The 15,265-nt window shown below is 63.2% G+C and overlaps 1 protein-coding gene across 2 annotated transcripts in view; it reads left to right on the top strand.

Moving 5' to 3' along the window:
* ACTN4 (actinin alpha 4) overlaps positions 1–15,259 on the top strand; it is a 30,661-nt gene extending 15,402 nt beyond the window's left edge. For both annotated transcript variants that reach the window (XM_082077224.1, XM_082077223.1), the window contains exons 10-21: positions 647–877; positions 1,035–1,182; positions 2,464–2,614; positions 4,910–5,018; positions 6,503–6,643; positions 7,774–7,956; positions 8,102–8,236; positions 9,333–9,512; positions 10,859–11,005; positions 12,190–12,270; positions 12,636–12,794; positions 14,833–15,259. In XM_082077224.1, the coding sequence (XP_081933350.1) occupies positions 647–877; positions 1,035–1,182; positions 2,464–2,614; positions 4,910–5,018; positions 6,503–6,643; positions 7,774–7,956; positions 8,102–8,236; positions 9,333–9,512; positions 10,859–11,005; positions 12,190–12,270; positions 12,636–12,794; positions 14,833–14,991 (1,824 nt within the window). In that variant the 3' untranslated portion in view covers positions 14,992–15,259. The remainder of the gene's footprint in view (positions 1–646; positions 878–1,034; positions 1,183–2,463; positions 2,615–4,909; positions 5,019–6,502; positions 6,644–7,773; positions 7,957–8,101; positions 8,237–9,332; positions 9,513–10,858; positions 11,006–12,189; positions 12,271–12,635; positions 12,795–14,832) is intronic.
* The last annotated feature ends 6 nt before the right edge of the window (positions 15,260–15,265 follow it).

The raw sequence follows: 15,265 nt of genomic DNA, 5'->3' as shown, positions 1-15,265 counted from the left end.
GTTAAACCCCATTGTCCCCATTAAACCCCGTTTGGTAAACCCCATTTTCCCCATTAAACCCCGTTTTCCCCATTAAACCCCGTTTGTTAAACCCCATTTTCCCCATTAAACCTCGTTTTCCCCATTAAACCCCATTTTCCCTGCTAAACCCCGTTTTCCCCGTTAAGCCCCGTTTTCCCCGTTAAACCCCGTTTTCTCCATTAAACCCCGTTTATCCCTGTTAAACCCTGTTTTCCCCATTCAACCCCGTTTTCCCCCTTAAGTCCTGTTTTCCCCGTTAAACCCCATTTTCCCCATTAAACCCTGTTTGTTAAACCCCGTTTCCCCATTAAACCCCGTTTCCCCGTTAAACCCCGTTTCCCCATTAAACCCTGTTTCCCCGTTAAACCCCTGTTTCCCCGTTAAACCCCATTTCCCCGTTAAACCCCGTTTTCCTGTTGAACCCCGTTTCCCCCTTAAACCCCGTTTTCCCCGTTGAACCCCACATTCTCTGTTAAACCCCGTTTTCCCCGTTGAACCCAGTTTTCCCCCTTAAACCCCGTTTCCCCATTGAACCCCGTTTTCCCTGTTCAACCCCGTTTTCCCCCTTAAACCCCGTTTTCCCCATTGAACCCCGTTTCCCCGTTAAACCCCGTTTCTCCCGCAGCTGCTGGAGTGGATCAAGCGCACCATCCCGTGGCTCGAGGACCGCAGCCCCCAGAAAACCATCGCGGAGATGCAGCAGAAGCTGGAGGATTTCCGCGACTACCGGCGCGTCCACAAGCCGCCCAAGGTGCAGGAGAAGTGCCAGCTGGAGATCAACTTCAACACCCTGCAGACCAAGCTCCGGCTCAGCAACCGGCCCGCGTTCATGCCCTCCGAGGGGAGGATGGTCTCGGTGAGCTGCTGGCCGCCTCCATCTTGGTGCTCTCCAAGATGGATGATTGGGGATGGATTCCTCTCCAAAACGCGGCCACGATGGCTCCGGGGGGCTCGTGGTGGTGGAGGTGATGGAGCCGTGGGTCCCCCCTGAGCGCCGTCCCCGCCGTCCCCAGGACATCAACAACGGGTGGCAGCACCTGGAGCAGGCGGAGAAGGGCTACGAGGAATGGCTGCTCAACGAGATCCGGCGCCTGGAGCGGCTCGACCACCTGGCCGAGAAATTCCGGCAGAAGGCGTCCATCCACGAGGCCTGGACCGAAGGTGGGGACGGAGGGGTCGTGGCCACCAAATACGGGTCGCCCCCGGAGTGACGAAGCGCTCGAGCCCTTTTATAACGCGCCGGGACCGGGGGCGACCGTCCCTGCTGTGGGGACGATGTGACAGACCTGGGGGTGCTGGGGGCAGCAGGGTGACCGTGGGCCCTTGCGGCCAATGTGACTTCAGTGACATTTGGAGCCGTGAGGTGATTCTGGCGCCATTTTGGCCCTGAGGTGATTCTGGTGCCATTTTGAGCCCTGAAGTGACACTGGTGCCATTATTTGAGGTGATTCTGGCGCCATTTTGATCCTGAGGTGATTCTGGTGCCATTTTTTGAGGTGATTCTGGCGCCATTTTGACCCTGAAGTGATTCTGGTGCCTTTTTTTGAGGTGATTCTGGTGCCTTTTTTTGAGGTGATTTTGGGGCCATTTTGACCCTGAGGTGATTCTGGCGCCTTTTTTTTGAGGTGATTCTGGCGCCATTTTGAGCCCTGAGGTGACTCTGGTGCCATTTTTTGAGGTGACTCTGGCGCCATTTTTTGAGGTGATTCTGGTGCCTTTTTTTGAGGTGATTTTGGGGCCACTTTGACCCTGAGGTGATTATGGTGCCATTTTGACCCTGAGGTGACTCTGGTGCCATTTTTTGAGGTGACTCTGGCGCCATTTTTTGAGGTGATTCTGGTGCCTTTTTTTGAGGTGATTTTGGGGCCACTTTGACCCTGAGGTGATTATGGTGCCATTTTGACCCTGAGGTGACTCTGGTGCCATTTTTTGAGGTGACTCTGGCGCCATTTTTTGAGGTGATTCTGGTGCCTTTTTTTGAGGTGATTCTGGCACCACTTTGACCCTGAGGTGATTCTGGCACCACTTTGACCCTGAGGTGATTCTGGCGCCATTTTGAGCCCTGAGGTGATTCTGGTGCCTTTTTTTGAGGTCATTTTGTGGCCACTTTGACCCTGAGGTGATTCTGGCGCCATCTTGACCCTGAGGTGATTCTGGCGCCATTTTGACCCTGAGGTGATTCTGGCGCCATTTGACCCATTGGCGCTCAGTACGCAAAGGCTGAGTGTCAGGAGATGGAGCCATCGCTGACACCAGTGACAGGACAAGGGGGTTCAAACCGGAACGCAGGAGGTTCTGCTTCAACACGACGAGAAACCTCCCCATGGCGAGGGCGGCAGAGCCCGGAGCCGCTGCCCGCGGTTGTGGCGCCTCCTCCCTGCGCCGTCCAGCCGCGGGGTCCCCTCGGGGCTCCGGGCGCTGAGCGCGGCTCCGTGTCCCCAGGCAAGGAGGCGCTGCTGCGGCAGCGGGACTACGAGAGCGCCACGCTGTCCGACATCAAGGCGCTCATCAGGAAGCACGAGGCCTTCGAGAGCGACCTGGCCGCGCACCAGGACCGCGTGGAGCAGATCGCCGCCATCGCCCAGGAGCTCAAGTACGGACACGCGCACCCCGGACACACAGACACCCCAGGACACCCCCAGACACCCCAGGACACCCCTGGACACCCCAGGACACCCCTGGACACCTTCAGACACCCCAGGACACCCCCAGGCACCCCCAGGCACCCCAGGACACCGTCAGACACCCCCAGACACCCCAGGACACACCCAGACACCCCCAGGACACCCCCAGACACCCCAGGACACCCCTTGACATCCCCAGGACACCCCCAGACACCCCAGACACCCCAGGACACACCCCGACACCCCAGGACACCCCCAGACACCCCAGGACACCCCTGGACATCCCCAGGACACCCCCAGGACACCCCCAGACACCCCGACACCCCAGGACACCCCCAGACACCCCAGGACACCCCCAGGCACCCCAGGACACCCCCAGGAACCCCAGGACACCCCAGGACACCTTCAGACACCCCAGGCACCCCCAGGCACCCCAGGACACCCCTAGACACCCCCAGACACCCCCAGGCACCCCCAAACACCCCAGGACACCCCCAGGACACCGTCAGACACCCCAGGACATCCCCAGGCACCCCAGGACACCTTCAGACACCCCAGGACACCCCCGGACACCCCTGGATATCCCCAAAGACCCCAGGACACCCCCAAACACCTTTAGAAACTCCAGGACACCCCCAGACACCCCAGGACACCCCAGGACACCCCTGGACATCCCCAGGACATCCCCAGGACACCCCCAGACACCCCGACACCCCAGGACACCCCCAGACACCCCAGGACACCTTCAGACACCCCCAGACTCCCCAGGACATCCCCAGGACACCCCCAGGACACCCCCAGACACCCCAGGACACCCCCAGACACCCCAGGACACCTTCAGACACCCCCAGACTCCCCAGGACATCCCCAGGACACCCCCAGGACACCCCCAGACACCCCAGGACACCCCCAGACACCCCAGGACACCTTCAGACACCCCAGACACCCCAGGACACCCCCGGACACCCCTGGATATCCCCAAAGACCCCAGGACACCCCCAAACACCTTTAGAAACTCCAGGACACCCCCAGACACCCCAGGACACCCCAGGACACCCCCAGACACCCCAGGACACCCCCAGGCACCCCAGACACCCCAGGACACCCCTGGACATCCCCAGGACATCCCCAGGACACCCCCAGACACCCCGACACCCCAGGACACCCCCAGACACCCCAGGACACCCCCAGGCACCCCAGGACACCTTCAGACACCCCCAGACTCCCCAGGACATCCCCAGGACACCCCCAGGACACCCCCAGACACCCCGACACCCCAGGACACCTTCAGACACCCCAGACACCCCAGGACACCCCAGGACACCCCCAAGCACCCCCAGGACACCCCCAGACACCCCAGGACACCCCTGGACACCTTCAGACACCCCAGGACACCCCCAGGCACCCCAGGACACCCCCAGACACCCCAGACAGCCCAGGACACCCCCAGACACCCCTGGATATCCCCAAAGACCCCAGGACACCCCCAAACACCTTTAGAAACTCCAGGACACCCCCAGGCACCCCAGGACACCTTCAGACACCCCAGGACACCCCCAAACACCTTTAGACACTCCAGGACAACCCAGGCTACTCCAAAACACCCCCAGACACCCCAAAACACCCCCAGACACCCCAGGACCCCCCCCAAACACCATCAGACACCCCAGGACACCCCCAAGCAACCCCTGACACCCCAGGACCCCCCCAAACAACCCCTGACACCCCAGGACCCCCCCAAACACCATCAGACGTCCCAGGACAACCCCAAGCATCCCCGGACACCCCAAAATCCCCCCCCCAGACAGCCCCGAACACCCCAAAACCCACCCAGACACCCCAGGACACCCCCGAACACCTTCAGACGCCCCAGGACAACCCCAAGCAGACACCCCCAAACACTCCTGACACTGCAGACCACCCCAGGACCCCCCAAAACACCCTCAGACACCCCAGGACACCCCCAAACCCCCCCGGCCACCCCGTCTCGGGGCTCCCGGCTCAGGCGCCGCGCAGACAGAGCCCCATTGTTCTGTCCCCCCCGTCCCCCCCTCCCCAATTAGCACACACGGCTGTGAATGGGGCCCGCATTCCCCTATAACCACGACACGGGGACCAGGTCCCGGTTGCGCGCGCCATGGGGCTCTTGAGCCGGTTCCGAAAGCCGCGGGGAGGTGGGAGCCGCGTTTTGGGGAGCTCTGCGGGTCCCCCAGGCCCTGCGCCCCCTCCCCGCGTCCCCAAAGGGCCGTGTTTTGCCTTGAAAGCGAGCTGGATTACTACGACTCGCCCAGCGTCAACGCGCGCTGCCAGAAGATCTGCGACCAGTGGGACGTGCTGGGCTCCCTCACCCACAGCCGCAGGGAGGCGCTGGAGGTGAGCGGGGGGACATGGGGACGGGGATGGGGGGACATGGGGACGGGGACACGGGGACGGGGGACACGGGGACGGGGGGACGTAGGGACAGGGTGGACACGGGGACGGGGGGATGCGGGGACAGGGGGACGAGGGGGACACGGGGACAGAGGGGACGTGGGGACGGGGGATGGGGGGACAGGGGGGACGGGGGGACGGGGGGATGAGGGGGACACGGGGATGGGGGGGGACACGCGGACGGGGGGAACACGGGGACAGGGGGGATGCGGGGATGGGGGGATGAGGGGGACACGGGGACAGGGGGGACACAGGAATGGGGGGACACGCGGACGGGGGGAACACGGGGACAGGGGGGACGCGGGGATGGGGGGATGAGGGGGACACGGGGACAGGGGGGACACGGGAATGGGGGGACACGCGGACGGGGGGAACACGGGGACAGGGGGGACGTGGGGACGGGGGATGGGGGGACGGGGGGATGAGGGGGACACGGGGACAGGGGGGACACGCGGACAGGGGGAACACAGTGACGGGGGGATGGGGGGACGGGGGATGGGGGCACGGGGGGATGAGGGGGACACGGGGACGGGGGACACGGGGACGGGGGACACGGGGACGGGGGAGACGAGGGGAACAGGGGGACGAGGGGGACAGGGGGACACGGGGACAGGGGGACGCGGGGACAGGGGGACGAGGGGACGTGGGGACAGGGGGAACACGGGGACAGGGGGGACGCGGGGACGGGGAATGGGGGGACGGGGGGATGGGGGGATGAGGGGAACACGGGGATGGGGGACACGGGGACGGGGGGACACGGGGATGGGGGGGGACACGCGGACGGGGGGAACACGGGGACAGGGGGAACACGGGGACAGGGGGGACGCGGGGACGGGGGGATGAGGGGGACACGGGGACAGGGGGGACACAGGAATGGGGGGGACACGCGGACGGGGGGAACACGGGGACAGGGGGGACGTGGGGACGGGGGATGGGGGGACGGGGGGATGAGGGGGACACGGGGACAGGGGGGACACGGGGATGGGGGGGACACGCGGACAGGGGGAACACGGTGACGGGGGGATGGGGGGACGGGGGATGGGGGGACGGGGAGATGAGGGGGACACGGGGACGGGGGGAACACGGTGACGGGGGGACGTGGGGACGGGGGATGGGGGGACGGGGGGATGAGGGGGACACGGGGACGGGGGACACGGGGACAGGGGGGACACGGGGACGAGGAGGACGCGGGGCCAGGGGGGACGAGGGAGACACGGGGACGGGGGGACACGGGGACGGGGGGGACGAGGGGGACACGGGGACAGGGGGGACACGGGGACGAGGGGGACGTGGGGACGGGGGGGGATGCGGGGACACGGGGACAGGGGGGACGCGGGGCCGGGGAGGACACGGGGCCGGGGGGACACGGGGCCGGGGGGGACGGTCACCGCGGGTTCCTGCGCCGCTGACGCCCCCCGCCCGCGCAGAAAACGGAGAAGCAGCTGGAGACCATCGACGAGCTGCACCTGGAATACGCCAAGCGGGCGGCTCCCTTCAACAACTGGATGGAGAGCGCCATGGAGGACCTGCAGGACATGTTCATCGTGCACACCATCGAGGAGATCGAGGTGAGGGGGACGGGCCCCGCGCCCCCCGACGCGCCCCCCGAGGGGTCTGCAGGGGGTTTGGGGCCGTTCTTAGATGTTTGGAGGGGGGTTTTCAAGCTGAGCCTGGGTAGTGTTGCACTTGAATAAAGGGTTTAGGTCGGATACTGTCAGGATATACTTGGGGAAAATAGATATAGAAATAGATATGTAGGTGTAGATGTAGGTGTAGATGTAGGTGTAGATGTAGATGTAGATGTAGATGTAGATGTAGATGTAGATGTAGATGTAGATATAGATATAGATGTAGATATAGATATAGATGTAGATGTAGATGTAGATATAGATATAGATATAGATATAGATATAGATATAGATATAGATATAGATATAGATATAGATATAGATATAGATATAGATATAGATATATACATGTATATAATATATACAACCATAGCACCCTGAGAATGCCCCATCTCATCTGGTCTGGGAAGCTAAGCAGGGTCGGGCCCGGTCAGTGCTTGGATGGGAGACCTTGTGGCCAGGAAGCCAATGGGACCTGGGGGGGTTAGAAGGGGGTGGGCAGTAGGTCAGAGAGGTTCTCCTGCCCCTCTACTCTGCCCTTGAAACGGGGTTTAGTTTGGATACTATCAGGATATACTTGGGGATCATATATATATATGATATATACAGCCATAGCACCCTGAGAATGGCTGATCTGGGAAGCTAAGCAGGGTCGGGCCCGGTCAGTACTTGGATGGGAGACCAGCACTGGAGCTGGAGAAGAGGAGACTGAGGGGTGATTAATTAATGGTGATCAATATGGAAAGGGTGAGTGTCAGGAGATGGAGCCATCGGTGACAACCAGTGACAGGACAAGGGGTTCAAACCGGAACCCAGGAGGTTCCGCTTAAACATGAGAAGAAACTTCGTGGTGAGGGCGGCAGAGCCCGGAGCCGCTGCCCGGGGGGTTGTGGATTCTCCTTCTCTGTGCCATCCCAACCCGCCTGGATCCTGCGTCCCCTCGGGGGGCTCCTGATCTGAAATAGATGAGCTTTCGAGGTCCCTTCCGATCCCTGCCATAGATCCTGTGATCTGTGAGGGTGCCTGGGGGCGGCCGAGCTGCTGTGACCCCCCCGTTCCCGTCTCCCCAGGGCCTCATCGCCGCCCACGACCAGTTCAAGTCCACGCTGCCCGACGCCGACAAGGAGCGCGAGGCCATCCTGGGCATCCAGCGCGAGGCGCAGCGCATCGCCGACCTGCACGGCATCAAGCTCTCCAGGAGCAACCCCTACACCTCCGTCACGCCCCAGCTCATCAACTCCAAGTGGGAGCGGGTACGTGACCCCCCGCCACGCTGATTAATAACGACGGGATCGGCGGCTCCTCCGCCGTTGTGCCTGGAGCTCCGTGGCTCTCCCAGCCCCCCCGATCCCCGCGGGGTCCCCACGGTCACCCGTCCTCGTGCCGTTGTCCCCGCAGGTGCAGCAGCTGGTGCCCAAGCGGGACCACGCGCTGCTGGAGGAGCAGAGCAAGCAGCAGTCCAACGAGCACCTGCGGCGGCAGTTCGCCAGCCAGGCCAACGTGGTGGGGCCCTGGATCCAGACCAAGATGGAGGTGAGGCCCCCCCAAAGGAAAGGGCAGAAAAGGGCGAAACCCTTGAGCAGAGCGGCCCAGGGGTCGCGGGGGTGCGGGGAGCAGCCTCAGCACCTCGGGGTGCTGCGCCCACCCAGACCCCCCCGGGGTGCTGTGCAGCCACACCGAGCCCTTGTGGCCAGGAAGCCAATGGGACCTGGGGGGGATTAGAAGGGGGTGGGCAGTAGGTCAGAGACGTTCTCCTGCCCCTCACATGTATATATATATATATATATATTTATATCTGTATAATACATACAGTCATAGCACCCTGAGAATGGCTGGTCTGGGAAGCTAAGCAGGGTCGGGCCCGCTCAGGACTTGGATGGGAGACCTTGTATATACACCCATAGCACCCTGAGAATGGCTGATGTGGGAAGCTAAGCAGGGTCGGGCCCGCTCAGCACTTGGATGGGAGACCAGCTGGAATAGCGGGTGCTGTGGGCTGAGCCAGCACTGGGCCCTTGTGGCCAGGAAGCCAATGGGACCTGGGGGGGGTTAGAAGGGGATGGTCAGCAGGTCAGAGAGGTTCTCCTGCCCCTCACATATATATATATATATATTTATATCTCTATAATACATACAGTCATAACACCCTAAGAATGGCTGATGTGGGAAGCTAAGCAGGGTCGGCCCCGCTCAGCACTTGGATGGGAGACCTTGTGGCCAGGAAGCCAATGGGACCTGGGGGGGATTAGAAGGGGGTGGGCAGTAGGTTAGAGGGTCTCCTGCCTCTCTACTCTGCCCTTGAAAAGGGGTTTTGTTCAGATACCATCAGGATATACTTGGGGATCATATATATATATATATAATATATCCAGCCATAGCACCCTGAGAATGGCTGATCTGGGAAGCTAAGCAGGGTCGGGCCCGCTCAGCACTTGGATGGGAGACCTTGTATATACACCCATAACACCCTGAGAATGGCTGATCTGGGAAGCTAAGCAGGGTCGGGTCCGTTCAGCACTTGGATGGGAGACCTTGTGGCCAGGAAGCCAATGGGACCTGGGGAGGTTAGAAGCGGGGGGTCAGTCCAACCCGACAGTCTGTGATTGGGTGTTTTCGGTCCCGATGGCAGGAGATCGGGCGCATCTCCATCGAGCTGCACGGGACGCTGGAGGACCAGCTGGAGCAGCTCAAGCAGTACGAGCGGCGCATCGTGGAGTACAAACCCAACCTGGACCTGCTGGAGCAGCAGCACCAGCTCATCCAGGAGGCCCTGATCTTCGACAACAAGCACACCAACTACACCATGGAGGTGGGCGGGGGGCTGAGCTGGGCCTTGGGGCGCCCCACGGGGGGTTCGGGGACACCCATAGGTGCCCTGTTCCACTCCCTTGGCACGCGGGGTGTTTGGGGTGTCAACGGTAGCTGGGGTCCTGCTCCCTCCTGTGGGTTTGGGGCGATTCCAGGGGGTTTGGGGACACCCAAAGGTGCCCTGTCCCACCCCTTTGGCGCAGGGGCTGTTGGGGTGACACCCGTCACCGGGGTCTCACTCCCTCCCGTGGGTTTGGGGCACATCCAGGGGGTTTGGGGACACCCTTGGGGACACCCATTCACTGGGGTTCCGCTCCCTCCTGTGGGTTTGGGGTGCATCCAGGGGTTTGGGGACACCCAGAGGTGCCCTGTTCCACTCCCTTGGCACGCGGGGTGTTTGGGGTGTCAATGGTAGCCGGGGTCCTGCTCCCTCCTGTGGGTTTGGGGCGATTCCAGGGGGGTTGGGGACACCCAAAGGTGCCCTGTCCCACCCCTTTGGCGCAGGGGCTGTTGGGGTGACACCCGTCACCGGGGTCTCACTCCCTCCCATGGGTTTGGGGCGCATCCAGGGGGTTTGGGGACACCCTTGGTGTGCAGGGTGTCACCATTCACTGGGGTTCCGCTCCCTCCTGTGGGTTTGGGACACATCCAGGGGTTTGGGGACACCCTTGGGGACACTCATTCACTGGGGTTCCGCTCCCTCCTGTGGGTTTGGGGTGCATCCAGGGGTTTGGGGACACCCAAAGGTGCCCTGTTCCACTTCCTTGGCATGGGGGGTGTTGGGGTGTCACCCATCACCAGGGTTCTGCTCCCTCCTGTGGGTTTGGGGCGATTCCAGGGGGTTTGGGGACACCCAAAGGTGCCCTGTCCCACCCCTTTGGCGCAGGGGGTGTTGGGGTGTCACCTGTCACCGGGGTCTCACTCCCTCCCGTGGGTTTGGGGCACATCCAGGGGTTTGGGGACACCCAAAGGTGCCCTGTCCCCCATCTTGGGCGCAGGGGCTGTTGGGGTGTCACCCGTCACCGGGGTCTCACTCCCTCCCGTGGGTTCGGGGCGCATCCAGGGGGTTTGGGGACACCCAAAGGTGCCCTGTCCCCCCGCTTTGGCGCAAGGGGTGTCACGGGGGTTCCACTCCCTCCCACGGGTGTTGGGGCGCACCCAGGGGTATCAGCGACCCCCAGAAGTGCCCTTGTCCCCCCGCTTTGGAGCTGCGGCGTCACCAGTAACCGCGTCCCCAGCTGCCCTGGGGTGCAGTGGCCGTGGGACGCGGCGCGGGGGGGCGGGCAGGGGGTGTCCCCCGGCGAGGGGGGGTCCCCTGGTTAGGGGTGACCCTCAGTACGTCCCCAGCACATCCGCGTGGGCTGGGAGCAGCTCCTCACCACCATCGCCCGCACCATCAACGAGGTGGAGAACCAGATCCTGACGCGCGACGCCAAGGGCATCAGCCAGGAGCAGCTGCAGGAGTTCCGCGCCTCCTTCAACCACTTCGACAAGGTACCGGGGGGCTCCCGAACCCCCGGGGGGGCTGGGGGACCCACCCGCGGCCCCCTGAGCTCCTGCAGCTCCCCGGGGGGCGGCAGCAACATTCTGGTCAGGGGTCCCGCTAACGGGGTCTCGTTACCCCCCCGTGTGTCCCTGACCCCCCATGTGTCCCTGACCCCCCATGTGTCCCTGACCCCCCATGTGTCCTTGACCCCCCATGTGTCCTTGACCCCCCATGTGTCCTTGACCCCCCCCGTGTCCTTGATCCCCCTGTGTGTCTCTCATCCCCACCTGTGTCCTTGACCCCAATTCCGTTTCGCTGCCCCCCCTTGTGTCCCTGACCCCCCGTGTGTCCCTCTGACCCCCCGTGTGTCCCTCTGACCCCCCCCGTGTCCTTGACCCTCCCACGTGTGTCTCTGCCCCCCCATGTGTGTCCCCGATCCCCATGTGTCTCTCTGCCCCCCCATGCACCTCTGACCCCCTCATATATCTCTGATCCCCCTCTTATATCTTTGACCCCCATGTGTCTCTCTCTGCCCCCCCCATGTCTCTCTGCCCCCCCACGTCTCTCTGCCCCCCCACGTCCCTCTGCCCCCCCCACGTCCCTCTGCCCCCCCCACGTCTCTCTGCCCCCCCACGTCCCTCTGCCCCCCCCACGTCCCTCTGCCCCCCCACGTCTCTCTGCCCCCCACGTCTCTCTGCCCCCCCACGTCCCTCTGCCCCCGCCACGTCCCTCTCTCTGCCCCCCCACGTCTCTCTGCCCCCCCACGTCTCTCTGCCCCCGCCACGTCCCTCTCTCTGCCCCCCCACGTCTCTCTGCCCCCCCACGTCCCTCTGCCCCCCCCACGTCCCTCTGCCCCCCCCACATCTCTCTCCCCCCCGCCATGTCTCCCTGCCCCCCCACGTCTCTCTGCCCCCCACGTCCCTCTCTCTGCCCCCCCCCGTCTCTCTGCCCCCCCCCGTCTCTCTGCCCCCCCCCGTCTCTCTGCCCCCCCCACGTCCCTCTGCCCCCCCACGTCCCTCTGCCCCCCCACGTCTCCCTGCCCCCCCACGTCCCTCTGCCCCCCCACGTCTCCCTGCCCCCGCCCCGTGTCTCCCTGCCCCCCCCACGTCTCCCTGCCCCCCCACGTCCCTCTGCCCCCCCACGTCTCCCTGCCCCCCCCCGTGTCTCCCTGCCCCCCGTGTCTCCCCCCCAGGACCACGGGGGGGCGCTGGGCCCCGAGGAGTTCAAGGCCTGTCTGATCAGCCTGGGCTACGACGTGGAGAACGACCGGCAGGTACCGGCCCCGCTCTTCCTCCTCCTCCTCCTCCTCGGTTCTCTCCCCTCTAACCCTCTGCCTCTCTCTCCTTCCTCCTCCTCCTCCTCCTCGCTCTGCATGCGCCGCCGCTCCCCCCCTCTCCCTCCTCCTCCTCCGGCGCAGAAACGGGGGGCAGCGACGCCGACGCCCGCGCCGGAGCCAGCCTGGTAACGCTCTTTCACCGCTTTGATTTCCCGTTTCCGCCTCCTTTTTGGCGCCGCCGAGCTCGGGGGGGGCGATGCCGGGGTGGGGGGGGGGCGATGCCGAGGCGGGGGGGCGATGCCGGAGGGGGGCGATGCCGGAGCGGGGCAATACCGGGGGGTCTCACACTGTCCCCCCCGCAGGGTGACGCCGAGTTCAGCCGCATCATGAGCCTGGTGGACCCCAACGGCAGCGGCAGCGTCACCTTCCAGGCGTTCATCGACTTCATGTCGCGGGAGACGACGGACACCGACACGGCCGACCAGGTCATCGCCTCCTTCCGCGTGCTGGCGGGGGACAAGGTGCGTGCGCCGCGGCGACGGCGCCCGCTCTGCTGGGGACGCCAAACTGGGGGCAGCGGGTGACGCATTTGGAGCCTTGAGGTGATTCTGGCGCCATTTTGACCCTGAGGTGATTCTGGCGCCATTTTTTGAGGTGATTCTGGCAAAATTTTGACCCTGAGGTGATTCTGGAGCCATTTTGACCCTGAGGTGATTCTGGCGAAATTTTGACCCTGAGGTGATTCTGGCGCCATTTTTTGAGGTGGTTCTGGCGAAATTTTGACCCTGAGGTGATTCTGGCGCCTTTTTTTGAGGTGATTCTGGTGCCATTTTGACCCTGAGGTGATTCTGGTGCCATTTTTTGAGGTGATTCTGGCGAAATTTTGACCCTAAGGTGATTCTGGCGCCATTTTTTGAGGTGATTCTGGCGCCATTTTGACCCTGAGGTGATTCTGGCGCCATTTTGACCCTCAGGTGATTCTGGTGCCATTTTGAGCCTTAAAGTGACTCTGGTGCCATTTTTTGAGGTGATTCTGGCACCACTTTGACCCTGGGGTGATTCTGGCGCCATTTGACCCATTGGCGCTCAATACGCAAAGGCTGAGTGTCAGGAGATGGAGCCATCGCTGACACCAGTGACAGGACAAGGGGGTTCAAACCGGAACGCAGGAGGTTCCGCTTCAACACGAGGAGAAACCTCCCCATGGCGAGGGCGGCAGAGCCCGGAGCCGCTGCCCGCGGTTGTGGCGCCTCCTCCCTGCGCCGTCCAGCCGCGGGGTCCCCTCGGGCGCTCGGTGGCGCCGAGTCCCTGACGCTCTTTGGCTCCAAGTCCCTGATGCTCCGGCGCTGAGTCCCTGACACTCTGTGGCGCTGAGTCCCTGATGCTCTGGCACCAAGTCCCTGATGCTCTTTGGCGTTGAGTCCCCGATGCTCTTTGGCGCCGAGTCCCTGATGCTCCGGCACCGAGTCCCTGACGCTCCGGCACCGAGTCCCTGACGCTCCGGCGCCGAGTCCCTGACGCTTTTTGGCGCTGAGTCCCTGACGCTCCGGCACCGAGTCCCTGACGCTTTTTGGCATTGAGTCCCTGATGCTCTTTGGTGTTGAGTCCCTGACACTCTGTGGCATTGAGTCCCTGACGCTCTTTGGCTCCAAGTCCCTGACGCTCTTTGGCGCCGAGTCCCTGACGCTCTTTGGCGCCGAGTCCCTGACGCTCTTTGGCGTTGAGTCCCTGACGCTGTTTGGTGTTGAGTTGAATCCCTGATGCTCTTTGGCGCCGAGTCCCTGACACTCCGGCACCAAGTCCCTGACACTCTGTGGCATTGAGTCCCTGACGCTCTTTGGCTCCAAGTCCCTGACGCTCTTTGGCGCCGAGTCCCTGACGCTCTTTGGCGTTGAGTCCCTGACGCTGTTTGGTGTTGAGTTGAATCCCTGACGCTCTTTGGCGCCGAGTCCCTGATGCTCCGGCACCAAGTCCCCGACGCTCTTTGGCCTTGAGTCCCTGACGCTCTTTGGCCTTGAGTCCCTGATGCTCTTTGGCTCCAAGTCCCCGACGCTCTTTGGCGCCGAGTCCCTGACGCTCTTTGGTGTTGAGTTGAGTCCCTGACGCTCTTTGGTGCCGAGTCCCTGATGCTCCGGCACCGAGTCCCTGACGCTCTTTGGCTCCACGTCCCTGCCGCTCCGGCGCCGTGTCCCTGACGCTCTTTGGTGCTGAGTCCCTGATGCTCCGGCACCGAGTCCCTGACGCTCTTTGGCGTTGAGTCCCTGACGCTCTTTGGTGCCGAGTCCCTGATGCTCCGGCGTCGAGTCCCTGACGCTCTTTGGTGTTGAGTCCCTGTGGCGTTGAGTCCCTGATGCTCTTTGGCTCCAAGTCCCTGACGCTCTTTGGTGTTGAGTCCCCGACACTCTTTGGCGCTGGGTCCCTGACGCTCCGGCGCCGAGTCCCTGACGCTCTTTGGTGTTGAGTCCCTGTGGCGTTGAGTCCCTGACGCTCTTTGGCTCCGAGTCCCTGCCGCTCCGGCGCCGTGTCCCTGACTCTCTCCCTCTCCTGCTCCGTTTCCAGAACTACATCACGGCGGAGGAGCTGCGGCGCGAGCTGCCCCCCGAGCAGGCGGAGTACTGCATCGCGCGCATGGCTCCGTACCGCGGCCCCGACGCCGGCCCCGCCGCGCTCGACTACAAGTCCTTCTCCACCGCCCTCTACGGCGAGAGCGACCTCTGAGCTCCATCATCCCGCCCCATCCCCATCACCGCGGGGGGGGGCTCCTTTCCGCTCCCCCCCCCACACACCTATGCAAGGATTTATTTTTGGGTTGATTTCTGTCACTTCTAGGGGGGGGTTTCTCACCTTTTCTGCGGCTCCGCCGCCGATGGTTTATTTTTTATGTTAATAGAAACCCTTTCTATTTTTTCAAGTGACACCCGAATTAGCCGCCCCCCCCTCCACCCCCCCACCCCCCCTTTTTCTGCCTTTTCCGGAGCAGAAAAGTCCAGGA

This window comes from Streptopelia decaocto (genome assembly GCF_964273445.1).
Source record: "Streptopelia decaocto genome assembly, contig: HAP1_SCAFFOLD_1386, whole genome shotgun sequence".
NCBI classification, from domain to species: Eukaryota; Metazoa; Chordata; class Aves; order Columbiformes; family Columbidae; genus Streptopelia; species Streptopelia decaocto.
The sequence above is the reverse complement of the archived record's forward strand: the minus strand, read 5'-3'. Positions and strand labels throughout refer to the sequence as shown.